Source organism: Pristiophorus japonicus, chromosome 1 (genome assembly GCF_044704955.1).
Source record: "Pristiophorus japonicus isolate sPriJap1 chromosome 1, sPriJap1.hap1, whole genome shotgun sequence".
Classification (NCBI taxonomy): domain Eukaryota; kingdom Metazoa; phylum Chordata; class Chondrichthyes; family Pristiophoridae; genus Pristiophorus; species Pristiophorus japonicus.
This window is the reverse complement of record NC_091977.1, coordinates 454,615,987-454,638,964: the sequence shown is the minus strand read 5'-3', so window position 1 is coordinate 454,638,964 and position 22,978 is coordinate 454,615,987. Positions and strand designations below refer to the sequence as shown.

Genomic DNA, 22,978 nt, shown 5'->3' with positions numbered 1-22,978 from the left:
TTTATAAACTCGTGTTTGTTGGGGTCCTCGAGATTGTCTGATTTATGTCCTTATGCCATTGGCTTTCTTTCTTTGATTTGCTAGCTTATTTTAGTTGCTGTTTGTGTACAAATTATTTTGGGTATCTGATACTGTCTTTCAGAAATTAGGATGGGGGCGAAGAGTGCCAGGAATATGTTAATATTTCAATGGGTCTCTGGGCATCTGTTAATATCGGTGCATAACCCTGGGAGCATGTTGATATTTGTCAAGGATTCCTGAAACAGCTTTTCTAATACTAGTTACTTGCTGAAACATTTTTGACTGAATGATCTTTCAGGCACTTTGCGCTGTATTTCTGCTGAAGTGATTTTGCTTGATCAAAAGTTATTAATCACCTTGTACCTCTTTACCTCTGGTCTGAAATAATTATGTCTGATTATTAGGCTATGTTCTAGAAAGTAGATATTACTACTATCAAATTATCCACTGTATCAGTGGTGGAAAGAGGAGACCTTTGGCACATTAATCAGGCAGCATAATTAGGCCACAGTTCTTTTCCTTCTCAATAGAATCGGAGAAACAGAACTATCCAGTTTTACAGACTGCCAGGCTTCCAGAGGTGCAAGGAGCAACTGACAGATTGCATGTAGCACAAAGCCTCATTCGGGAACAACCTCAATTCATGAAAAATAAATGCTTTTACTGAATTAATGTGCAGCTCGTATGTGATGCCAACTAGCTTAGCCTGCACATGAACTCTCGTGACCCTGGAAGCTGTCAATGACACTTGCATCATACGTCAATCCACCTTACCAGCCCTAATGATTCAAAGCCTTGAATTGGGATGGTTGATTGGTGATCAGAGCTATCTCGTGTAGTCATGGTTTATGACTCCAATAAGGCTTCCACAGACCGAGGGAAAGAACAGCTATAATTAAGCCCATGCATGTACAAGAAGTGCATTAGAGCAGAGTAGGCATTCTGAAGTCTCATTTTAGGTGCCTAGATAAAGCTTGACAGGGGTCTCCACAATCAGCTAGGAAAGTTCCTTGAAGTCTTACAGATCTGAAGTAACTCGTCTCAGAGAAGATGCTGTTCCAGGGGGCCAGCCTTTCTCCTGCGAAGGCTGCTAGGCCCATGTCTGAAGCTCCCTCATATGCTGCCATTGGAGGGAGCCTTGAGGAAGCAGGCAAATTGCCACTCTCCGAAGAGACAGTGATATCTACAATCATCCCTTATGCCCTTTGGTGCTGGTATAGGCTCAGAGGAGCTACTAGTTAATCTCATCATAGACTAAAAAATGCCAACGAGGTTTTAAAAGCGCTGTTCAGAACATCTAATGCAGCACTGCTTGTTTTCACTCCTGAGATGCTCTTCCAGACATCTCAATGCTGCAGAAATCTCCTGGGCTGTCAGTCTCCAAGGTGTACTACAGGTTGTGAAAAACTTCCTGCAATGTGTTACAGCTGTGGGTAGTAAACAGCTCCCATCTGCCAATCATCTGTCATCTATGTGGAAATTGTCTTCCCTATCTGTATGAGATCAATGCTCCCTAATCATAGTTCTTATGAAGATCTTAAGAGAAATAGCGGCAGGGATTGTGGATGCATTGGTTGTAATTTACCAAAATTCCCTGGATTCTGGGGAGGTCCCAGCAGAATGGAAAACTGCAAATGTAACACCCCTATTTAAAAAAGGAGGCAGACAAAAAGCAGGAAACTATAGACCAGTTAGCCTAACATCTGTGCTTGGGAAAATGTTGGAGTCCATTATTAAAGAAGCAGTAGCAGGACATTTGGAAAAGCATAATTTGGTCAGGCAGAGTCAGGATGGATTTATGAAGGGGATGTCATGTTTGACAAATTTGCTGGAATTCTTTAAGGATGTAACAAACAGGTAGGATAAAGGGGAACCAGTGGATGTGTTGTATTTGGACTTCCAGAAGGCATTTGATAAGGTGCCACATAAAAGGTTACAGCACAAGATAAAAATTCACGAGGTTGGGGGTAATATATTGGCATGGATAGAGGATTGGCTAACTAACAGAAAACAGAGAGTCGGGATAAATGGTTCATTCTCTGGTTGGCAATCAGTAACTAGTGGGGTGCCGCAGGGATCAGTGCTAGGACCCCAACTATTTACAATCTATATTAATGACTTGGAAGAAGGGACTGAGTGTAACGTAGCCAAGTTTGCTGACGATACAATGATAGGAGGAAAAGCAATGTGTGAGGAGGACTGACAAATCTGCAGAAGGACATAGACAGGCTAAGTGAGTGGGCAAAAATTTAGCAGATGGAGTATAATGTTGGAAAGTGTGAGGTCATGCACTTTGGCAGAAAAAATCAAAGAGCAAGTTATTATTTAAATGGAGAAAGATTACAAAGTGCTGCAGTTCAGCGGGACCTTGGGGGTACTTGTGCATGAAACACAAAAGGATCGTATGCAGGTACAGCACGTGATCAGCAAGGCCAATGGTATCTTGGCCTCTATTGCGAAGGGCATGGAGTATAAAAGCAGGGAAGTCTTGCTATAGCTATACAGGGTATTGGTGAGGCCACAGCTGGAATACTGCGTGCAGTTTTGGTTCCATATTTACGAAAGGATAGTAAGGTTAGTAAAGACAGTAAGGAGGACACAAACAACCTTCCGGATATAAAAGGGGTCAAAGGGTCTAGTAAGAAGGAGGAACTGAGGGAAATTGTGTTGGGGAAATTGATGGGATTGAAGGCCGATAAATCCCCAGGGCCTGATGGACTGCATCCCAGAGTACTTAAGGAGGTGGCCTTGGAAATAGCGGATGCATTGACAGTCATTTTCCAACATTCCATAGACTCTGGATCAGTTCCTATGGAGTGGAGGGTAGCCAATGTAACCCCACTTTTTAAAAAAGGAGGGAGAGAGAAAACAGGGAATTATAGACCGGTCAGTTTGACATCGGTAGTGGGTAAAATGATGGAATCAATTATTAAGGATGTCATAGCAGCGCATTTCGAAAGAGGTGACATGATAGGTCCAAGTCAGCATGGATTTGTGAAAGGGAAATCATGCTTGAAAATCTTCTGGAATTTTTTGAGGATGTTTCCAGTAGAGTGGACGAGAGAGAACCAGTTGATGTGCTGTATTTGGACTTTCAGAAGGCTTTCGACAAGGTCCCACACAAGAGATTAATGTGCAAAGTTAAAGCACATGGGATTGGGGGTAGTGTGCTGACGTGGATTGAGAACTGGTTGGCAGACAGGAAGCAAAGAGTAGGAGTAAATGGGTACTTTTCAGAATGGCAGGCAGTGACTAGTGGGGTACCGCAAGGTTCTGTGCTGGGGCCCCAGCTGTTTACATTGTACATTAATGATTTAGACGAGGGGATTAAATGTATTATCTCCAAATTTGCAGATGACACTAAGTTGGGTGGCAGTGTGAGCTGCGAGGAGGATGCTATTAGGCTGCAGAGTGACTTGGATAGGTTAGGTGAGTGGGCAAATGTATGGCAGATGAAGTATAATGTGGATAAATGTGAGGTTATCCACTTTGGTGGTAAAAACAGAGAGACAGACTATTATCCGTGGTGACAGATTAGGAAAAGGGGAGGTGCAACGAGACCTGGGTGTCATGGTACATCAGTCATTGAAGGTTGGCATGCAGGTACAGCAGGCAGTTAAGAAAGCAAATGGCATGTTGGCCTTCATAGCAAGGGGATTTGAGTACAGGGGCAGGGAGGTGTTACTACAGTTGTACAGGGCCTTGGTGAGGCCACATCTAGAGTATTGTGTACAGTTTTGGTCTCCTAACTTGAGGAAGTACATTCTTGCTATTGAGGGAGTGCAGCGAAGGTTCACCAGACTGATTCCCGGGATGGCGGGACTGACATATCAAGAAAGACTGGATCAACTGGGCTTGTATTCACTGGAGTTCAGAAGAATGAGAGAGGATCTCATAGAAACGTTTAAAATTCTGACGGGTTTAGACAGGTTAGATGCAGGAAGAATGTTCCCAATGTTGGGGAAGTCCAGAACCAGGGGTCACAGTCTAAGGATAAGGGGTAAGTCATTTAGGATCGAGATGAGGAGAAACTTCTTTACCCAGAGAATGGTGAACCTGTGGAATTCTCTACCACAGAAAGTTGTTGAGGCCAATTCACTAAATATATTCAAAAAGGAGTTAGATGTAGTCCTTACTACTAGGGGGATCAAGGGGTATGGCGAGAAAGCAGGAATGGGGTACTGAAGTTGCACGTTCAGCCATGAATTCATTGAATGGCGGTGCAGGCTCGAAGGGCCGAATGGCTTACTCCTGCACCTATTTTCTATGTTTCTATATACTTGCTTTGAGGCAGTTCAGAGAAGGTTCGCTAGGTTGATTCCAGAGATGAGGGGTTTGACTTATGAGGAAAGGTTGAGTCGGTTGGGCCTCTACTCATTGGAATTCAGAGGAATGAGAGGTGATCTTATCGAAATGTATAAGATTATGAGAGGGCTTGACAAGGTGGATGCAGAGAGGATCTTTCCACTGATGGGGGAGACTAAAACTAGAGGGCATGATCTTAGAATAAGGGGCCGCCCATTTAAAACTGAGATGAGACATTTCTTCTTTCAGAGGGTTGTAAATCTGTGGAATTCGCTGCCTCAGAGAGCTGTGGAAGCTGGGATATTGAATACATTTAAGACAGAAATAGACAGTTTCTTAAACGATAAGGGGTTATGGGAAGCGGGCAGGGAAGTGGAGCCGAGTCCATGATCAGATCAGCCATGATCTTATTGAATGGCGGAGCAGGCTCGAGGGATCGTATGGCCTACTCCTGTTCTTATTTCTTACATTCCTATCTGTGTCCCTCGGCTCCTCAGCAGTCATTTCTCCCTTCATGAGGGAAAGGCACTCTTGTCCTCTTCCACTCCCAGGTTCTCATGCTCACTCATGCTCTGTGCTTCACCTGGTGAAAATACTTTTGACTTACAACTACTTGCTTCTGACTGGGTATCCATGGATTAGTGCAGCAGTTGGCGAGGATGGGGCAGCAGTTGTTCTTCTCAACGAGTCACCAGATTCGGATGTGGAAATGCCTTGGTAGTCATTGTTGTATTCAGCCTCTTTCTGCAATTTTGATCTTCCTCCTTGAAGTAGCAGCTAAATGTAAAGGGCATTGCAATACTTTGAGAAAGCACATGAAGCTGAGGCTACCCATGATGAGCATTTCCCAGCCTTTACCAACCTTCTCTTGCCATCTCGCCTCCAACATCGCCATTCTATGATGTGTAATGCCTCCTTCGTGTGCACGCAAATACTTTTAGTCCTGACGCTCCTCCCATGGTTACGCATCTCATGATAGTTACGGGTGAGCATTTCCTCCATATGAGTGCATGGTAAGCGTAGGTATGTTGTCCCTTTAAATCATGTGTCCTTGAAGAGTAGCAGAAATACTTTGTGGCAAGCTATGGGAACTGACAGATGGTTTTGAGTACATGTGGTGTTGTTTGCAGAAGTGTCCCTTTTGCATAATTGAGTTTCCCTACATCCAGGTGCTGACAGAAGTAATGATGGGTAAGGAGGTGGTGGAGGTTGGGTATGGCAGTGTAGTGTTATGTTACTGGACTAGTAATCCAGAGGACCAAGAATATGAGTTCAAATCCCACCATAGAAGTTTGAGAATTTGAATTCACTTTAAAAGCTGGTATCAATAAAGTGACCACAAAATTGTCTGATTGTCGTAAAAGACCAATTCGTTCGCCCTGAGGGAAGCAAAGCTGTAATTTTACCAGTCTGACATATCTCCCTTGTGTGTTTGCTTACTGACATTATTATTTTGTTGGCATTGTTCCTGCAAGTTGCACTCTAGGGACTTGAGCACATGAATCTAGGCTGACACTCCAGTGCAATGCTGAGGGAGTACTGCACTGTCGGAGGTGCCGTCTTTCGGATGAGATGTTGCCCCCTCAGGTGGATGTAAAAGGTCCATGGCACTATTTCGAAGAAGAGCAGGAGAGTTATCTCCGGTGCCCTGGCCAATATTTATCCCTCAAGCATCATAACAAAAACAGATTATCTGGTCATTATCACATTGCTGTTTGTGGGAGCTTGCCATGCGCAAATTAGCTGCCGCGTTTCCCACATTACAACAGCGACTACACTCCAAAAGTGCTTCGTTGGCTGTAAAGCATTTTGAGACATCCAGTGGTCGTGAAAGGCGCTAAATAAATGCAAGTCTTTTTACATCAAAACAACTCTATCACTCCCTTTTCAAAATGCCCATCTCAAACTCTGTCCATTTACTGACATTTCTCAAATCTTACAGTCCTCTTCAAAGCCCATTTCTCCAGGTTTGAGATCCTGCCCAAAGTTTAGAGATTGCTCTTGTCAAAGTCAGTAATCTCATCAAATTGTGACCATGGTTAGCAGTTGTCCTGGGTCAGCCTGAGACAGGGGAGGGGGATGGAATCAGTGGCAACATTATGAAATGTGTGGTGGCTGCAGACTATGGCTTTGGTTTTCCCAGTGTTTAACTGGGGAAAATTGGCTCATCCAAGACTGGATGTCACAGACAGTCGAACAACAACAGAAACAGTGGGGCTTGAAATATCAGTCAGAGGCTTCCCGGGCAATTGTCTCCGACCTGAAACATTTCTACGGATTTGCCTGTGATTCTGGTGGGGAGGCCTTTTTCCGCGATGCAAAGCGCGCTCCCGTCCTTGGTTCCCACACACAAGATGCAGTCACGTGTGACTGCTCAGCCAATCAGGTACTGTATTCCACAGCTTTCTCATTAATAGCAATGAGAACTCTGTATCTACAAGTTCTCATTGTTATTAATGAGAAAAGAAAACAGACACTAAACATGTAATAAAAAATAAAAAACACACCACATAATTAAAATCAATTAAAATTAAAGTTAATCATATCTTAGAGAAATATTTTTCCGAGTTTTAAAGTTTTTAAAATTATGGTTAAAAATAAATGTAACGTAGTGGGCAGGGTTTTTAAAAATAATGTGTTTTTTTAACTTTATTTTATATTTTTGTATGTTTTTAAGAACATAAGAAATAGGAGCAGGAATAGGCCATACGGCCCCTCGAGCCTGCTCCGCCATTCAATAAGATCATCGCTAATCTGATCCTGGACTCGGCTCCACCTCCCTGCCCGCTCCCCATAACCCCTTATCGTTTAAGAAACTGTCTATTTTTGTCTTAAATGTATTCAATGTCCCAGCTTCCACAGCTCTCTGAGGCAGAGAATTCCACAGATTTACAACCCTCAGAAGAAATTTCTCCTCACCTCAGTTTTAAATGGGCGGCCCCTTATTCTAGGATCATGTCCTCTAGTTCTAGTCTCCCTCATCAGTGGAAACATCTCTGCATTAACCTTGTCAAGCCCCTTCATAATCATATACGTTTCGATAAGATCACCTCTCAATCTTCTGAATTCCAATGAGTAGATGCATAACCTACTCAACCTTTCCTCATAAGTCAACCCCCTCATCTCCGGAATCAACCTAGTGAACCTTCTCTGAACTGCCTCCAAAGCAAGTATGTCCTTTCGTAAATATGGAAACCAAAACTGCATGCAGTATTCCAGGTGTGGCCTCGCCAATACCCTATATAGCTGTAGCAAGACTTCCCTGCTTTTATACTCCATACCCTTTGCAATAAAGGCCAAGATTCCATTGGCCCTCCTGATCACTTGCTGTACCTGCATACTATCCTTTTGTGTTTCATGCACAAGTACCCCCAGATCCCGCTGTATGTACTGCAGCACTTTGTAATCTTTCTCCATTTAAATAGTAACTTGCTCTTTGTTTTTTTTTTCTGCCAAAGTGCATGACCTCCACTTTCCAACATTATACTCCATCTGCCAAATTTTTGCCCACTCACTTAGCCTGTCTATGTCCTTTTGCAGATTTTTTTTGTGTCCTCCTCACACATTGCTTTTCCTCTCATCTTTGCATCGTCAGCAAACTTGGCTACATTGCACTCAGTCCCTTCTTCCAAGTCGTTAATATAGATTGTAAATAGTTGGGGTCCCAGCACTGATCCCTGCGGCACCTCACTAGTTACTGGTTGCCAACCAGAGAATGAACCATTTATCCCGACTCTCTGTTTTCTGTTAGCTAGCCAATCCTCTATCCATGCTAATATATTACCCCCAATCCTGTGAACTTTTATCTTGTGCAGTAACCTTTTATGTAACACCTTGTCAAATGCCTTCTGGAAGTCCAAATACACCACATCCACTGGTTCTCCTTTATCCACCCTGTTTGTTACATCCTCAAAGAATTCCAGCAAATTTGTCAAACATGACATCCCCTTCATAAATCTATGCTGACTCTGCCTGACAGAATTTTGCTTTTCCAAATGCCCTGCTACTGATTCATTAATAATGGACACTGACATTTTCCCAAGCACAGATGTTAGGCTAACTAGTCTATAGTTTCCTGCTTTTTGTCTGCCTCCTTTTTTAAATAGGGGCGTTACATTTGCAGTTTTCCAATCTGGTGAGACCTCCCCAGAATCCAGGGAATTTTGGTAAATTACAACCAATGCATTCACAATCCCTGCCACTACTTCTCAAGACCCTAAGATGCAAGCCATCAGGTCCAGGGGATTTATCTGCCTTTAGTCCCATTATCTTACTGAGTACCACCTCCTTAGTGACTGTGATTGTGTTTCAGCTTGACAGATCAGAAAAGCTGGTTTTCAGCACATGCACATTATGCCATGAAAACCGACTTTTGCGATGCCTTCCCAGGTCCGTAGACACTCAGTATGAACCCAGGGAGGCCGGAATTTCCAGGCCAGTGGAGAGGCCGAGCTGGATGTTGTCTGTATACATATGGAAGCTGTCCCGATGTCTAAGGATGATGCTGCTAAGAAGCAACATGTAGATGAGGGAGCAGAGTGGGGCAAGGATAGATCCTTGGTGTTCCAGAGGTAACAGTGCAGGGGTCAGAAACCATTGCTTGAGAGGCCCTGGATATAATTGGATAGGTAAGAGTGGAACCAATCGAGTGCAATGGAGGAGAGAAGTTGGAGGAGCATAATGTGGTTGACTGTCAAAGGCTGCAGAGGGATCGAGGGATGAGGAGGGTAATGCACTACAGTCGCAATCACAGAAGATGGTTTTTGTGACTTTCAGTAGGTCCATTTGAGTGCCTTGGCAGCGCAGATACCCTGATTGGCAAGATTTAAACATGCAGCTGCGGGAAAGCAAAACAGAATTGTACGGTGACAAATACATTCAAGGACATTTGAGAGCAAAGGGAGGTTGGACATGGGGTGGTACTGGATGGTGGCCTTCAGCCCCAAATGGGGCCACCGTCCTTTTTTGCATTCCTGCAACAGAATCTCCAATTATTCAGCATTAAAGGAGCAATGTTGCCCACATGACTCCACTGTCCCATTGTGAGGAATTAGTCCATTTTTCTGTAACCACAACTTCTTTTATGGCTATCGCAAAATTAATGCAAGCTCCCTCCCTCCCCACTCCTTCTCTCTTTCCCCTCCCCCATACATTAGCAGTCAGTGCAGGTGAACATGGGCAAGGCCATTGTACCATTATTCAAAATTTGGGGCTCATGTCTGTTTTTGGTCACTGGTCCTGATATCCTTAAGTGCCTTCTGGGAGTGCGAAGTTAAATTTCCTCCCTTCCATTTTCTGTGCATTTTGGCTCTTTCTCCCATAGCATTCTCTAAACTCATATTTAATTTAACATTCTTGGTAACTTCAGCAGTCAACTCTGGATAGTGATCCAATTGCCAGTCTGTTTATTCTGGGCTATGTGAATTGTGGGTCCACGTTTACATGTTTAGAGTGGTAAGATGGCAAAAAACTAAATGGCCTTCCAGTCTGCTAATAGGTGGCTCTGTTGGGTCTGATGTTGATCAGAATATGGTGGGTTTAATTGCATTGATTCCGATGTATTTATCAAACTTAACGGGAAAGTGGCACCATTTAGACCACAATGCTAAGCTGGCTGCTTTAAAAGTTCTGTTTCCATGGTCACCTCTCTGCTTTTGCCTTCGCTTTGCCCAGTTAGGTCACAGAACTGGCTTATTGTTTTGGCAATGTGGGCATGCTGTTTGTTTTTATATGGGATTAAAACTGTTGGTTTCTGCTTCCTCTCTCTCACTTCTGGAAGGTCCTCTAAGCATAGGAGCCAATAGACCACAAAAACAGCCATTGAGAGATTTACATCGGAATATAGGAACAGGAGTAAGCCATTTAGCCCCTTGAGCCTGCCTTTTCTGCCATTCAGTGAGATCATGGCTGATCTGTGACCTAACTCCATATAGCCAGCTAGGTAGGAAATTCTCAATATTTTCACAAATACAGAACTCATCATTAACTGTTAAAGCCATCATGTAGTTGACGGTAGTATCCACATTAGCTCAAGATTAACTTGCAGTGTCCTGATTTTTTGGTGACTGTTCATTTCTACTCCCTTTTTTGACACTAATGACCTCATGACACATATGCTAATGTTTTCATTGTCATTTTCTACACGTATCGCCATAGTACATGTTAATGCTGTATTTCATATTACAGGTACTGCTTTTTAGTAATGTTGCTCAGGCATTTGATAACCAATAGCATTTGTATATGCATTGCAAGAACATGGGAACCATGCTGATGATATACTTAGTGGATTTTGTGCCTTCTAAGCAATGCTAATACAGTATTGTCCCAGCTTATGTTCTGTTCACAGATGGTCCAGTTTTACTGAGTGATTAAGAGCAATTTGGCACATTGAATTCTGTTGTTTAAATACAGCATTTGTAAATTTGCTTGCTTGACTTTCAGTGGAAACTGCCTGCTATTTTTATACCCAAAATTATTATATCAATATAAATTTCAAGGGATTTAAAACTGATAAGTACATAAAGTTATATCCTGCTTTTCCAAACTTTCAAGCTTGTTCTAGTTTAAAAAAAATGAATTTGATGAGCTCTGTAGGAATTGCAGCCAGAGTTGCCACCTTCGATTTGCCAGGATATGAGTGATATCAAGGAATCAATGAACATGTGTCTGGTCTGAGCTTCTGCCATCAGATATCAGAATTAGAGCAGTCGTGTAAATTACAATTTGGCAAATCTGAGATGAATATGTTTGTGAATTCTTCAGAAAGCTTCAGAGATCCATTGAGATAAGTATTACAGAGTAAGGGAATTTTAAAAGCACACAATTTATGTAGCTGAACATATTATGTCTTGAATAAATGTACTAAGTTGGACATAGATTAATAAATTCTGTTACTGTAAGATTTTCCAGTATCCAAAGATTAAACCAAGTAATGCTGTAACACTTATTAATCCTCTGGTATGAGAATTCTGATATCCATGATCTTCACTGCAGTCCTTATCAACATCCACATTACCAGCACGACAAGGCACCCAATACTGAATAACTCCTACCCATTAACAGTAATATCTATTTCCTGTTTAAAAGGAAATTCCTCGCTGACTATCATTGCAAGGAAGTAATTTGATCTTGAGTTTCAGATGGGTGATTCAGCCACATTCCTAGACAGTTTGCTTTGCAAAAAGGGCCATTCAAGGTGTGGTACATGGCACTACAGTTTTTTCACCTTCATGCATGTGGAAATACATTTTTTTTTTAATTGATCAACTGTGTAATTAGTTATATTTCACAACTTAGTGACTCATTGTGATAAATGGAGAACTGCTCACAAGGTGGTTAAAGCATGTTTATTCCATGAGTGCAAGGGAGAACACAAGTCAGGAATGATAAGGTCACATGTTCCCTCACAAATGGGATGAACACAGCATTTGATAACTTTATCTGCATTGCATCACAGTACCTTCACCACATGGATTGCAGCGGTCCAAGATTGCAGCTCCTTCTGAAAGGCAATTAGGGATGGGAAATAAATGCTGGCCTTGCCAGAAATGCCCACATCCTGAGAACAAATTTTAAAAAAAAATAGATTTTGGTAAGAAAAAAAGGGTCAGATATTACTTGGAAAATAAGAATCTAAATGGGGTAGAAGAACAAAGAGATACAAATACACAAACCATTATAAGTAGCGACACCGATTAATAATGCCATTTTAAAAAAAAAAGCAAACCAAGCACTAGGATTTATTTCTAATGGGATAAGAACATAAAAAATAGTTGCTTGAGTAAGCCATTTGGCACTTCGAGCTTGCTCCGCCATTCAGCAAGATCATTATTGATCTTCTACCTCAATTCCACATTCCTGCACTATCCTCATATCCTGTAATTCCCTTAGTCCACAAAAATTTATTGACTTCTGTCTTGAATAAATACTCAACGACTGAGCATCCACAGTGCTCTCAGATAGAGAATTCCAAAGTTTCACAACAGTGAAGAAATTTCTCTTCCTCAGTACTAAATGGCCTACCCCTTATTCTGAGACTGGCCCCATGTTCTAGATTCCCCAGCTAGGGGAAACATTTTCCCAGCATTAACCCTGTCAAGCCCTTTAAGAATTTTATGTTTCAATTAGATCACCTCTCATACTTCAAAACTCTAGGGAATATAGACCTAGTCTATTCAATCTTTCCTCATAGGGCAATTCCCTCATCCCAGGAACTAATCTAGTGAACCATTATTGCACTCCCTCTATGGCAAGTATGTCTTTCCTTAGGTAAGGAGACTAGAACTGTATACCGGAATCCAGATGTGACCTCATCAACACCCTGTATAATTATAGTAAGACTTCTTTACTCTTATACTCTAACCCCTTTGTAACAAAGCATAACATTTGCTTTCTTAATTGCTTGCTGTACCTGTTTGCTAACTTTCTGTGATTCATGTACAAGGGCTTCCAGGTCCCTCTGCATGCAAACATTTCCCAGTCTCTCTCCATTCAAAAAATATTCTGTTTTTTTTGTTTTTCCTCCCAAAGTGAATAACTTCACACTTGCCCACATTGTATTCCATTTGTCATGTTCTTGCCCACTCAGTCAACCTGTCTATATATATATATCTCTCCTGCCTACTTTTTAAAAAAAATTGTTGCGGAATGTGAGCTTCGCTGGCAAGGCTAATTTTCCATTCCTAATTGCCCTTGAGAAGGTGGCTTGAACCGCTGCAGTTCTTCTGGTGAAGGTACTCCCACAGTGCTGTTAGGGAGGGAGTTCCAGGATTTTGACCCAGCGATGATGAGGATACGGCAATATATTTCCAAGTGAGGATGGTGTGTAACTTGGAGGGGAACTTGCAGGTGATGGTGCTCCCATTCGCCTGCAGCCATTGTCCTTCGAGGTGGTAGAGATCCCGGGTTTGGGAGGTGCTGTCGAAGAAGCCTTGGCGAGTTGCTGCAGTGCATCTTATAGATGGTACACATTGCAGCTGGTGCGCCGGTGGTGGAGGGAGTGAATGTTGAAGGTGGTAGATGGGGTGCCAATCAAGCGAGCTGCTTTGTCCTGGATGGTGTCGAGCTTCTTGTATTGTTGGAGCTGCACTCATCCAGATAAGTGGAGAGTATTCCATCACACTCTTGGCTTGTCCCTTGTAGATGGTGGAAAGGCTTTGGGGAGTTAGGAGGTGCAACACTTGCCATAGAATACTCAGCTTCTGACCCGATCTTGTTGCCGCAGTATTTATGTGGCTGGTCCAGTTCAATTTCTGGTTGATGGTGTGGGATTTGGTGATGGTAATGCTGTTGAATATCATGTGGAGGTGGTTAGACTTTCGCTTGTTGGCGATGGTCATTGCTGGCACTTATGTGGCGCGAATGCTACTTGCCACTTATCAGCCCAAGCCTGAATGTCATCCAGGTCTGGCTGTTTCATTTTCTGAGGTGTTGCGAATGGAACTGAAAACTGCAATCATCAGCGAATATCCCCACATCTGACCTTATGGAGGGAAGGTCATTGATGAAGCAGCTGAAGATGGTTGGAACTAGGACACACTGGGGCTAGGATGATTGACCTCCAACATCCACAACCACCTTCCTTTGTGCCAGGTATGACTCCAGACAGTGGAGAGTTTTTCCTCTGATTCCCATTGATTTCAGTTTTACTTGGGGCTCCTTGATGCCACACTCAGTCAAATGCTGTCTTGATATCAAGGGCAGTCACTTCCACCTCACCGCTTGGAATTCAGCTCTTTTGTCCATATTTGTACCAGGCTGTGTAATGAGGCCTGGAGACGAGTGGTCCTGGCAGAACCCAAACTGAGCATTGGTGAGCAAGTGCCACTTGATAGCACTGTCAACGACACCTTCCATCACTTTGCTGATGATTGAGAATAGACTGATGGGGCGGTAATTGTCCAGATTGTATTTGTCCTTTTTGTGGACAAGGCATACCTAGGCAATTTTCCACATCGTCGGGTAGATGCCAGTGTTGTAGCTGTACTGGAACAGCTTGGCTAGAGGCGTGCTAGTTCTGGAGTACAAGACTTCAGCACTACAGCGGGATGTTGTCGGGGGCCCATAGCCTTTGCTGTATCCATTGAGCTCACTCCTCAGAGCTTATTTTCCCACCTAACTTTGTACCATCAGCAAACTTGGATACGTTACACTCAGTCCCTTCATGAAAGTCATTTAGTATGGATTGTAAATAGCTGAGGCCCAAGCACTGATCTTTGCGGTACCCTGCTAGTTACAGCCTGCCAACTGAAAAAGTCCCGTTTATTCCTACTCTGTTTTCTGTCCATTAACCAATCCTCAATCCATGCAAATATGTTATCCCGAACCCCATGAGTCCTAATTTTGTGTAATTACCTATTGTGTGGCATGTTATTGAATGCTTTTTGAAAATCCAAATACACTACTTCCACTGGTTCCCCCTTATCCATCCTACTAGTAACGTCTTCAAAAAACTCTTAACAGATTTGTCAAACACGATTTCTCTTTCTTAAAACCATGTTGACTGCCTAATCATATTATAGGATAGAATTGAAAAGTAGAGACGTTATGCTAAACATGTATCGAACACTTGGAGTACTGTGTACAATTCTGGTCACCATATTATAAAAAGAATATAGAGATACTAGATAATGCAAAAAAGATTTACAAGGCAAGGGATCAGAAATGGGAGGTGAAACCTATCAGTAAAGGTGAATAGACTTGGTCTCTTTTCTCTTGAAGAAAAGGGGTGACCTAATAGAGGTCTTTAAAATTATGATTGGTTTTGATAGAGTAAGAGACTGAGAGTGTTTTCACTTGTGGGGCAGAGTAAAACTAGAGGCCATCAATCTAAGATAGTCACCAAGAAATCAAATGGGGAATTCAGGAGAAAATTCTTTAACAAAGTGTGGTGAGAATGTGGAACTCACTTCCTACAGGGAGTAGTTGAGAAAAATAATATAGATGTATTTAAGGGGAGGCTAGATAAGCATATGTGGGAGAAGGGAATAGAGAGTTATGCTGATTAGAGTTAGATGGGAGGAGGCTCGAGTGGAGCTTAAAACGCCAGCATGGACTGGTTGAAGTGAATGGCCTGTTTCTGTGCTGTATATTCAGTGTAATTCAATGTAAGACAATGCAATTGGAATTATGTATATGTGTGCATGTGAATCCGTCTGTTTGTGTATTCACATTCATTAATACATAATGTTGGTTAAGGAGATTTACGTGGTTCAACTTTTGTGCAAGTTATTTTGTCACCAGCAGGACTTCTTTTGCAACGCTGACCCTCAATATATGAAAGGGAAGGTGAGACTAGACCGCATAGTTTTCATAGTCATCCCCAAATACACAGTGAGGAAAGATACACAGCTAAACATTTTGGATGATTTAAAAAAAATGTAGATTAGCCGATGGACCAGTGGCAAATTGTGGATCAGTTAACTTGCCATATACCAGGGAATACACCTAGGTAGTTTTTTTTTATGGCTCAGTACTACATTTTGTCTACCAGACTATCTGGATTGTTCCCAGTATACCTAGGTGAAATGAGCCAGTGGTGTGTAATACCTGTTCTAAGTATTGAACAATCGTAGATGATAATGCAGTGAAACAAAAGACTCTCCTGCCCAAATTTCTGTTGTATCATAGCTGAAAGAGAGAGCTTTCAAAGTATTGTGTTAACTGTTTACTGACGCATTGAACCCATTTCACTGCTAATTCTTGCTTAGTTACACCCATAATCTGAAAGTGTTTGTCAGCCCATTTGTTCAAGGTGATAGATATCCTCTGTGCTTTTTCTTGAACACCTTTTTTAGGCCGGTTTGTTGGTTGAATGATTTACAAAAGTAATCTTTAGAATTTTAAAACTATTATCATATTGGGCAAATTTGTTTGAGATAGTTAAGGTATTTTAGATGTTGATAGTCTGGAGATGCTAAAATGCAAGCCAAACTTCATAAAAGATAAATAAACCTTTTTTGTGAATTGTAGCTTTTTGAAATATTTCATTTAGCAGGTCCAGGGACTGTACAGTTGTAGACATTTATCATTCATATCATAGAAATTTACAGCACGGAAGGAGGCCATTTCTGCCCATCGTGTCCGCACTGATAGAATTATAGAAAGAATTGGGTGTCAGGTTGCCAATTTTGGTTTGACCTATTGGAGGTTTTGTCATATATTTGCCGCAGTCTTCACATGTTGATTGCATTTACTTAATGGCTTTAAAACTGCTGTCTCAAATTTCCACTACAAGTCACAGGTAACAAATTATGTACCAAGGGGTGACAAATTGTCTTGATACATTGGCCACAATGTAATTATGTTACAATGTCAGTCCATTGTGCCATGACATTATCATGAGACTGGCAGGCATATACTAATGTATTTAAAATGCGTCTTCAGGGAGCGTATGAGACGTGTTTCAATCTACAAAGACCACACTGCCGCTGGTGCAGTGTTTTTGCTGAACGCAGTTAGACCAGTGACCAGCACAAAGGTCAAAGAAAAGTGGTTGTTTCTGGGCCACTTGCCAAAACAAAATCTGCTGATTTTACTGTCTATCCGACCATTATCTGCAGGAGACCAAGCCTGCATGAGCCTGTGGTTAAAAAAAATATTTTAAAAAGCTATACTAAAGCAAAATACTGCAGGTGCTGGAAATCTGAAATAAAAATAGAAAATGCTGGAAATACTCAGCAGGTCGGGCAGCATCTGTGGAGAGAGAAACAGAGTTGTTTCAGGTCGACCTGTCATCAACCTGCAATGTTAACTCTGTTTCTCTCCACAGATACTGCCTGACCTACTGAGTATTTCCAGCATTTTCTATTTTTATTATAATAGAAGCTATAGTTTTTCTCCATGTATAAGACCCACTAGATTTTAAAATGGGTGGAAATTTTAGACGGCAAGATATTTCCACTTATAGAGGAAACTAGTTTTAGGGGACACAATGAATCCTTTCCCACACACTGTGCAGATGAACAGCCTCTCCCCAGGGGCCGTCCATTTAAAACTGAGATGAGGAGGAATTTCTCTTTGAGGGTTGTAAATCTGTGGAATTCTCTGCCCGAGAGAGCTGTGGAGGCTGGATCATTGAATATATTTAGGCGGAGATGTTTGAGCGATAAGGGAATAAAGGGTTATGGGGAGCGGGCAAGGAAGTGGAACTGAGTCCATGATCAGATCAGCCATGATCTTATTAAATGCGGAGCAGGCTCGAGGGGCCAGGTGGCCTACTCCTGCTCCTATTTCTTATGTTCTTAAGCACAATAAATATGTATAAAAATGCATTTGCAGCATCGAGCTGATATTACTAAGTCCAAATGAAGTTAGATGACTTGCTCCACCCTAACTTTGAAAGTGCAGTCACATGAACATTCAGTAGATTTTACACATGGCTTAAGTTCAGGCCATCAGAGGAATGCAGGCGTGAACTTGAACACGCGAGTACTTTTCTCTCAGTTCATCAGTAGCAGTGCCTAGGATATCGATCGTCCATCCGGTTAATTCAGGAAGGTTGGATATAATGGTCCTATGTTTTTCTTTATTTTTTTCTAAATTGCCTCTAGTGATCAAGGAGTTATGGGTCTGGTTTTCATATATCCTCCTTTGTTCATATTTTGGAAGTCGCCAACTTTGCATTTTATGAACCTGGTGCATACTAATGTTATTAAGTTACTGTTCGGGTAATATGTCAGCAGCTCTCTGCCTACAAGGAATTAAAATGTTTATTCTGTTCTGAACAGATTAATATTATGAACAATGAAAAGGTCTGTAGAGTCAATAAAGCATTTACAGAAGTACAACAAGAGATCCAGAACTTATCCAAACACTTAGCAACGCCTCCAAAGAAACCACTGAAGGTGACTTTTTTCATAATAAATATGCTCTAAATGCTTTTGAAGATTAAGGATACCCCTGTAACTAATTTAGAGTCTAGCTGAGTTTATGGATTAATTTATTTGTAAAATGCTTGTCTGTTTTCATGTACTAACATTTCTGAAGTAATTTGATATACTCCCCCAGTGTGTTGACCTTTTAATATTTTTTAAATCCGTTCCCGTGAAGTTATCAAACTTGTGAAATTTCCAGTTCTGCTTGTCACAATACACCTGCATTTCTGAAGAAGTACCATGGCAACTTGCCTTGTGCAATATAAGTGCACACATACAAACTTTTTGGAGGTTTTCTTCTCTTTCTCTCCTGAAGTTGTTGGCCTCTTGCTGGGGCACAGTTCCAACTGCTTTCTGTTACCTTACACGAATGGCCATTTTTCACGTGTAAGCCTGTAAACTGAGTGTTGCGAAACTGTTGGAATATAGGTGGACATCACAGCTAAATCTAAAACCAACCCTGTCCTTGTCTGAGGTCTTCACACTTGCACAGGGATCACTGATGAGCGATGAGTAGAAATCCTCCTTGATTCGGGGCTGCTGAGACTTATTATCATACCTCTACTATCAGCCCAACTGAGATTAGTTAACTCAGAATAGACGGTGATTGAACATAGGACCTTGCTGTTCTGTACAGTTCAGCTACTCACTTGATGTACTTTCAATAGTAAGGAAGGACATTAGCCTGGATGATGTGGAATCAGGATGATGGGTGGAGCTACGGAATACCAAAGGGCAGTGGGAGTTGTGTACAGACCACCAAACAGTAGTAGTGAGATTGGGGACAACATCAAACAAGAAATTAGGGATGCATGCAATAAAGGTACAGCAGTTATCATGGGTGACTTTAATCTACATATTGATTAGGCTAACCAAACTGGTAGCAATGCGGTGGAGGAGAATTTCCTGGAGTGTATTAGGGATGGTTTTCCAGACCAATATGTCGAGGAACCAACTAGGGAGCTGGCCATCCTAGACTGGGTGATGTGTAATGAGAAAGGACTAATTAGCAATCTTGTTGTGTGTGGTCCCTTGGGGAAGAGTGACCATAACATGGTAGAATTCTTTATTAAGATGGAGAGTGACACAGTTAATTCAGAGACTAGGGTCCTGAACTTAAGGAAAGGTAACTTCGATGGTTTGAGGCGTGAATTGGCTAAAATAGACTGGCAAGTGATACTTAAAGGGTTGACAATGGATAGGCAATGGCAAACATTTAAAGATCACATGGATGAACTTCAGCAATTGTACATCCGTGTCTAGAGTAAAAATAAAACGGGGCACATGGCTCAACCGTGGCTAACAAAGGAAATTAAGGATAGTGTTAAATCCAAGGAAGAGGCATATAAATTGGCCAGAAAAAGCAGCAAACCTGAGGACTGGGAGAAATTTAGAATTCAGCAGAGGAGGACAAAGGGTTTAATAAGGAGGGGGAAAATATAGTACGAGAAGAAGCTGGCCGGGAACATAAAAACTGACTACAAAAGCTTCTATAGATATGTGAAGAGAAAAAGATTAGTGAAGACAAACGTAGGTCCCTTGCAGTCGGATTCAGGTGAATTTATAATGGGGAACAAATAAATGGCAGACCAATTGAACAAATGCTTTGGTTCTGTCTTCACGAAGGAAGACACAAATAACCTTCCGAATGTACTAGGGGACCGAGGGTCTAGTAAGAAGGAGGAACTAGGCAGAAAATTGTGTTAGGGAAATTGATGGGATTGAAGGCCGATAAATCCCCAGGGCCTGATAGTCTGCATTCCAACGTACTTAAGGAAGTGGCCCTAGAAATAGTGGATGCATTGCTGATCATTTTCCAACAGTCTATCAACTCTGGGTCAGTTCCTATGGACTGGAGGGTAGCTAATGTAACACCACTTTTTAAAAAGGGAGGGAGAGAGAAAGTGGGTAATTACAGACCGGTTAGCATGATATCAGTAGTGGGGAAAATGTTGGAATCAATTATTAAAGATGAAATAGCAGCGCATTTGGAAAGCAGTGACAGGATCGGTCCAAGTCACTATGGATTTATGAAGGGGAAATCATGCTTGACAAATCTTCTGGAATTTTTTGAGGATGTAACTAGTAGAGTGGACAAGGGAGAACCAGTGGATGTGGTGTACTTGGACTTTCAAAAGGCTTTTGACAAGGTCCTACACAAGAGATTGGTGTGCAAAATCAAAGCACATGGTATTGGGGGTAATATACTGACGCGGATAGAGAACTGGTTAGCAGACAGGAAGCAGAGAGTCGGGATAAATGGGTCCTTTTCAGAATGGACGGCAGTGACTAGTGGAGTGCCGCAGGGCTCAGTGCTGGGACCCCAGCTCTTTACAATATACATCAATGATTTAGACGAAGGAATTGAGTGTAATATCTCCAAGTTTGCAGATGACACTAAACTGGGTGACGGTGTGAGCTGTGAGGGGGACGCTAAGAGGCTGCAGGATGACTTGGACAGGTTAGGTGAGTGGGCAAACGCATAGCAGATGCAGTATCATGTGGATAAATGTGAGGTTATCCACTTTGGGGGCAAAAACGCAAAGATAAAATATTATCTGAATGGCGGCAGATTAGGAAAGGGTGAGGTATAACGAGACCTGGGTGTCATGGTTCATTAGTCATTGAAAGTTGGCATACAAGTACAGCAGGCGGTGAAGAAGGCAAATGGTATGTTGGCCTTCATAGCTAGGGGATTTGAGTATAGGAGCAGGGAGGTCTTACTGCAGCTGTACAGGGCCTTGGTGAGGCCTCACCTGGAATATTGTGTTCAGTTTTGGTCTCCTAATCTGAGGAAGGACGTTCTTGCTATTGAGGGAGTGCAGCAAAGGTTCACCAGACTGATTCCCGGGGTGGCTGGACTGACATATGAGGAGAGACTGGATCAACTGGGCCTTCATGCATTGGAGTTTAGACGGATGAGAGGGGATCTCATCGAAACATATAAGATTCTGACGGGACGGGACAGGTTAGATGCGTGTAGAATGTTCCCGATGTTGGGGAAGTCCAGAACCAGGGGACACAGTCTTAGGATAAGGGGTAGGCCATTTAGGACTGAGATGAGGAGAAACCTCTTCACTGAGTTGTTGACCTGTGGAATTCCCTGCCGCAGAGAGTTGTTGATGCCAGTTCATTGGATATATTCAAGAGGGAGGTAGATTTTGCCCTTACGACTAAGGGGATAAAGAGGTATGGAGAGATAGCAGGAAAGGGGTACTGAGGGAATGATCAGCAATGATCTTATTGAATGGTGGTGCAGGCTCGTGCACCTATTTTCTATGTTTCTATGTTTCCAGACACAGGAACAGAGGGACATATTGTTTCTTACATGCTGTCTCCAGGAATCACCTGTGGTACAGACCTGTAGTTTTAAGAGCATGCAGGTACAAATATATGGGCTTTATATTGTAAGGTTTTCAATAATAAGTGGCGCACAAATCAGGAATAAATTGGAACTCTATCAATCTGCATTCAGAATTAAATGCACATTAGATTGCAGTATATTGTGACTGTTGAAAGCCCCTATTAATTTATGATATTTTACTTTATTTGCAGATTTCCAGACCGCCGCCTACTGAACAGCTGAATGTGGATGCTGCCGCTCAATTGTTTTCTCAATTATGAAGTTCAAATGTTTGGTTTAACTAGACTTATACATAAAAATGTACAGTGAACAATGTACAGTAGCCAAGAGACTTTTAATGCTTTAATCGCTTTCCACCCACCTCCCCACCCAAATGTCCAGTCAGTTTTATTTGGTATAAAAATAAAATGGAATGAAGAATCCTGTCATCTACACCAAAGGCACGCAATAGAATGCATTTACTTTCTTCTACCAAAGACAAATTGGAGATCCTTTGCAAGAGATGCCCATGGTCAAGTTTGGCCCAAGCAGATATTTAGAAAATTACGTTTAGAAAATTACAATTGAAAATTTTGCGTGTTGCACATTTATTTGAATAGTGTTGGAGAAGATGGGACAAATTTGAATGTTATTTTTACCATAAATTATGAAAAACTAAACAATCCATTTACTTGTCTTTATTGTTGTGACTTTTTCAGTGGCGAGTCACTTTGATGTATATGCAACGATCCAATTGATTTTAGCACCTATTTTATACTTAGAAGACATGAGGTTGGATGTGGTTAGTTAGGTCCTTTTATTCTCTCCAAACCTTCTCTCTAAAGTGCTCAAGTAATGGAAATGAACAAAATACAGTGAGACCATGTAGAAAAGTGAACAGCAAGGTTGATCTAAATAAGTGTAATCAACTGCTGAGATGCACTACTGATGAAGCGACAGGAAATGGCAGTGAGTGAGTATTTTTCAGACTTCCTGATTATGATGACTCAATAGAGGAATGTGGCTGGGAATTTCCTTGAAGCTGCCATCTCTCCACCGTTGTAATATAGCTGGAAGTGTAGTGCAAATCCCATTTGCAGGGTGGAAGCAGCTCCAAGGATATTTCTGTCCCATGGATGGGCAGATCAGGAAGGAAGAAGAGAATTGTGGTTCATTGCCACTTTTTGGTACTGCTAGAATAATCAAACACTGTTAAGGAACAAACACTTTATTTTGTAACTTCCAACATACAGCAATCACACGTGTATAGCACTCATAGTAGAACTGAACTTTAAGGGCCGGATCTTCGACAGGTTTGCGCCCGGGATTTTGCGGTGATTTGACGCTCTGCGGCCAAAACCCGATCGCAAAACCTGGGCGGGATCCTCGGGTACCTGTTTGCAGCGGTGCTTCCAAGTACCGCCGGGGAGAGGGG

General features: G+C 42.0%; 1 protein-coding gene across 3 annotated transcripts in view; it reads left to right on the top strand.

The window, feature by feature from the left end:
• LOC139276064 (ribosomal biogenesis factor-like) overlaps positions 1 to 22,226 on the top strand; it is a 32,992-nt gene extending 10,766 nt beyond the window's left edge. For all 3 annotated transcript variants that reach the window (XM_070893493.1, XM_070893504.1, XM_070893514.1), the window contains exons 3-4: positions 18,054 to 18,170; positions 21,756 to 22,226. In XM_070893493.1, the coding sequence (XP_070749594.1) occupies positions 18,054 to 18,170; positions 21,756 to 21,824 (186 nt within the window). In that variant the 3' untranslated portion in view covers positions 21,825 to 22,226. The remainder of the gene's footprint in view (positions 1 to 18,053; positions 18,171 to 21,755) is intronic.
• Positions 22,227 to 22,978: the final 752 nt, after the last annotated feature.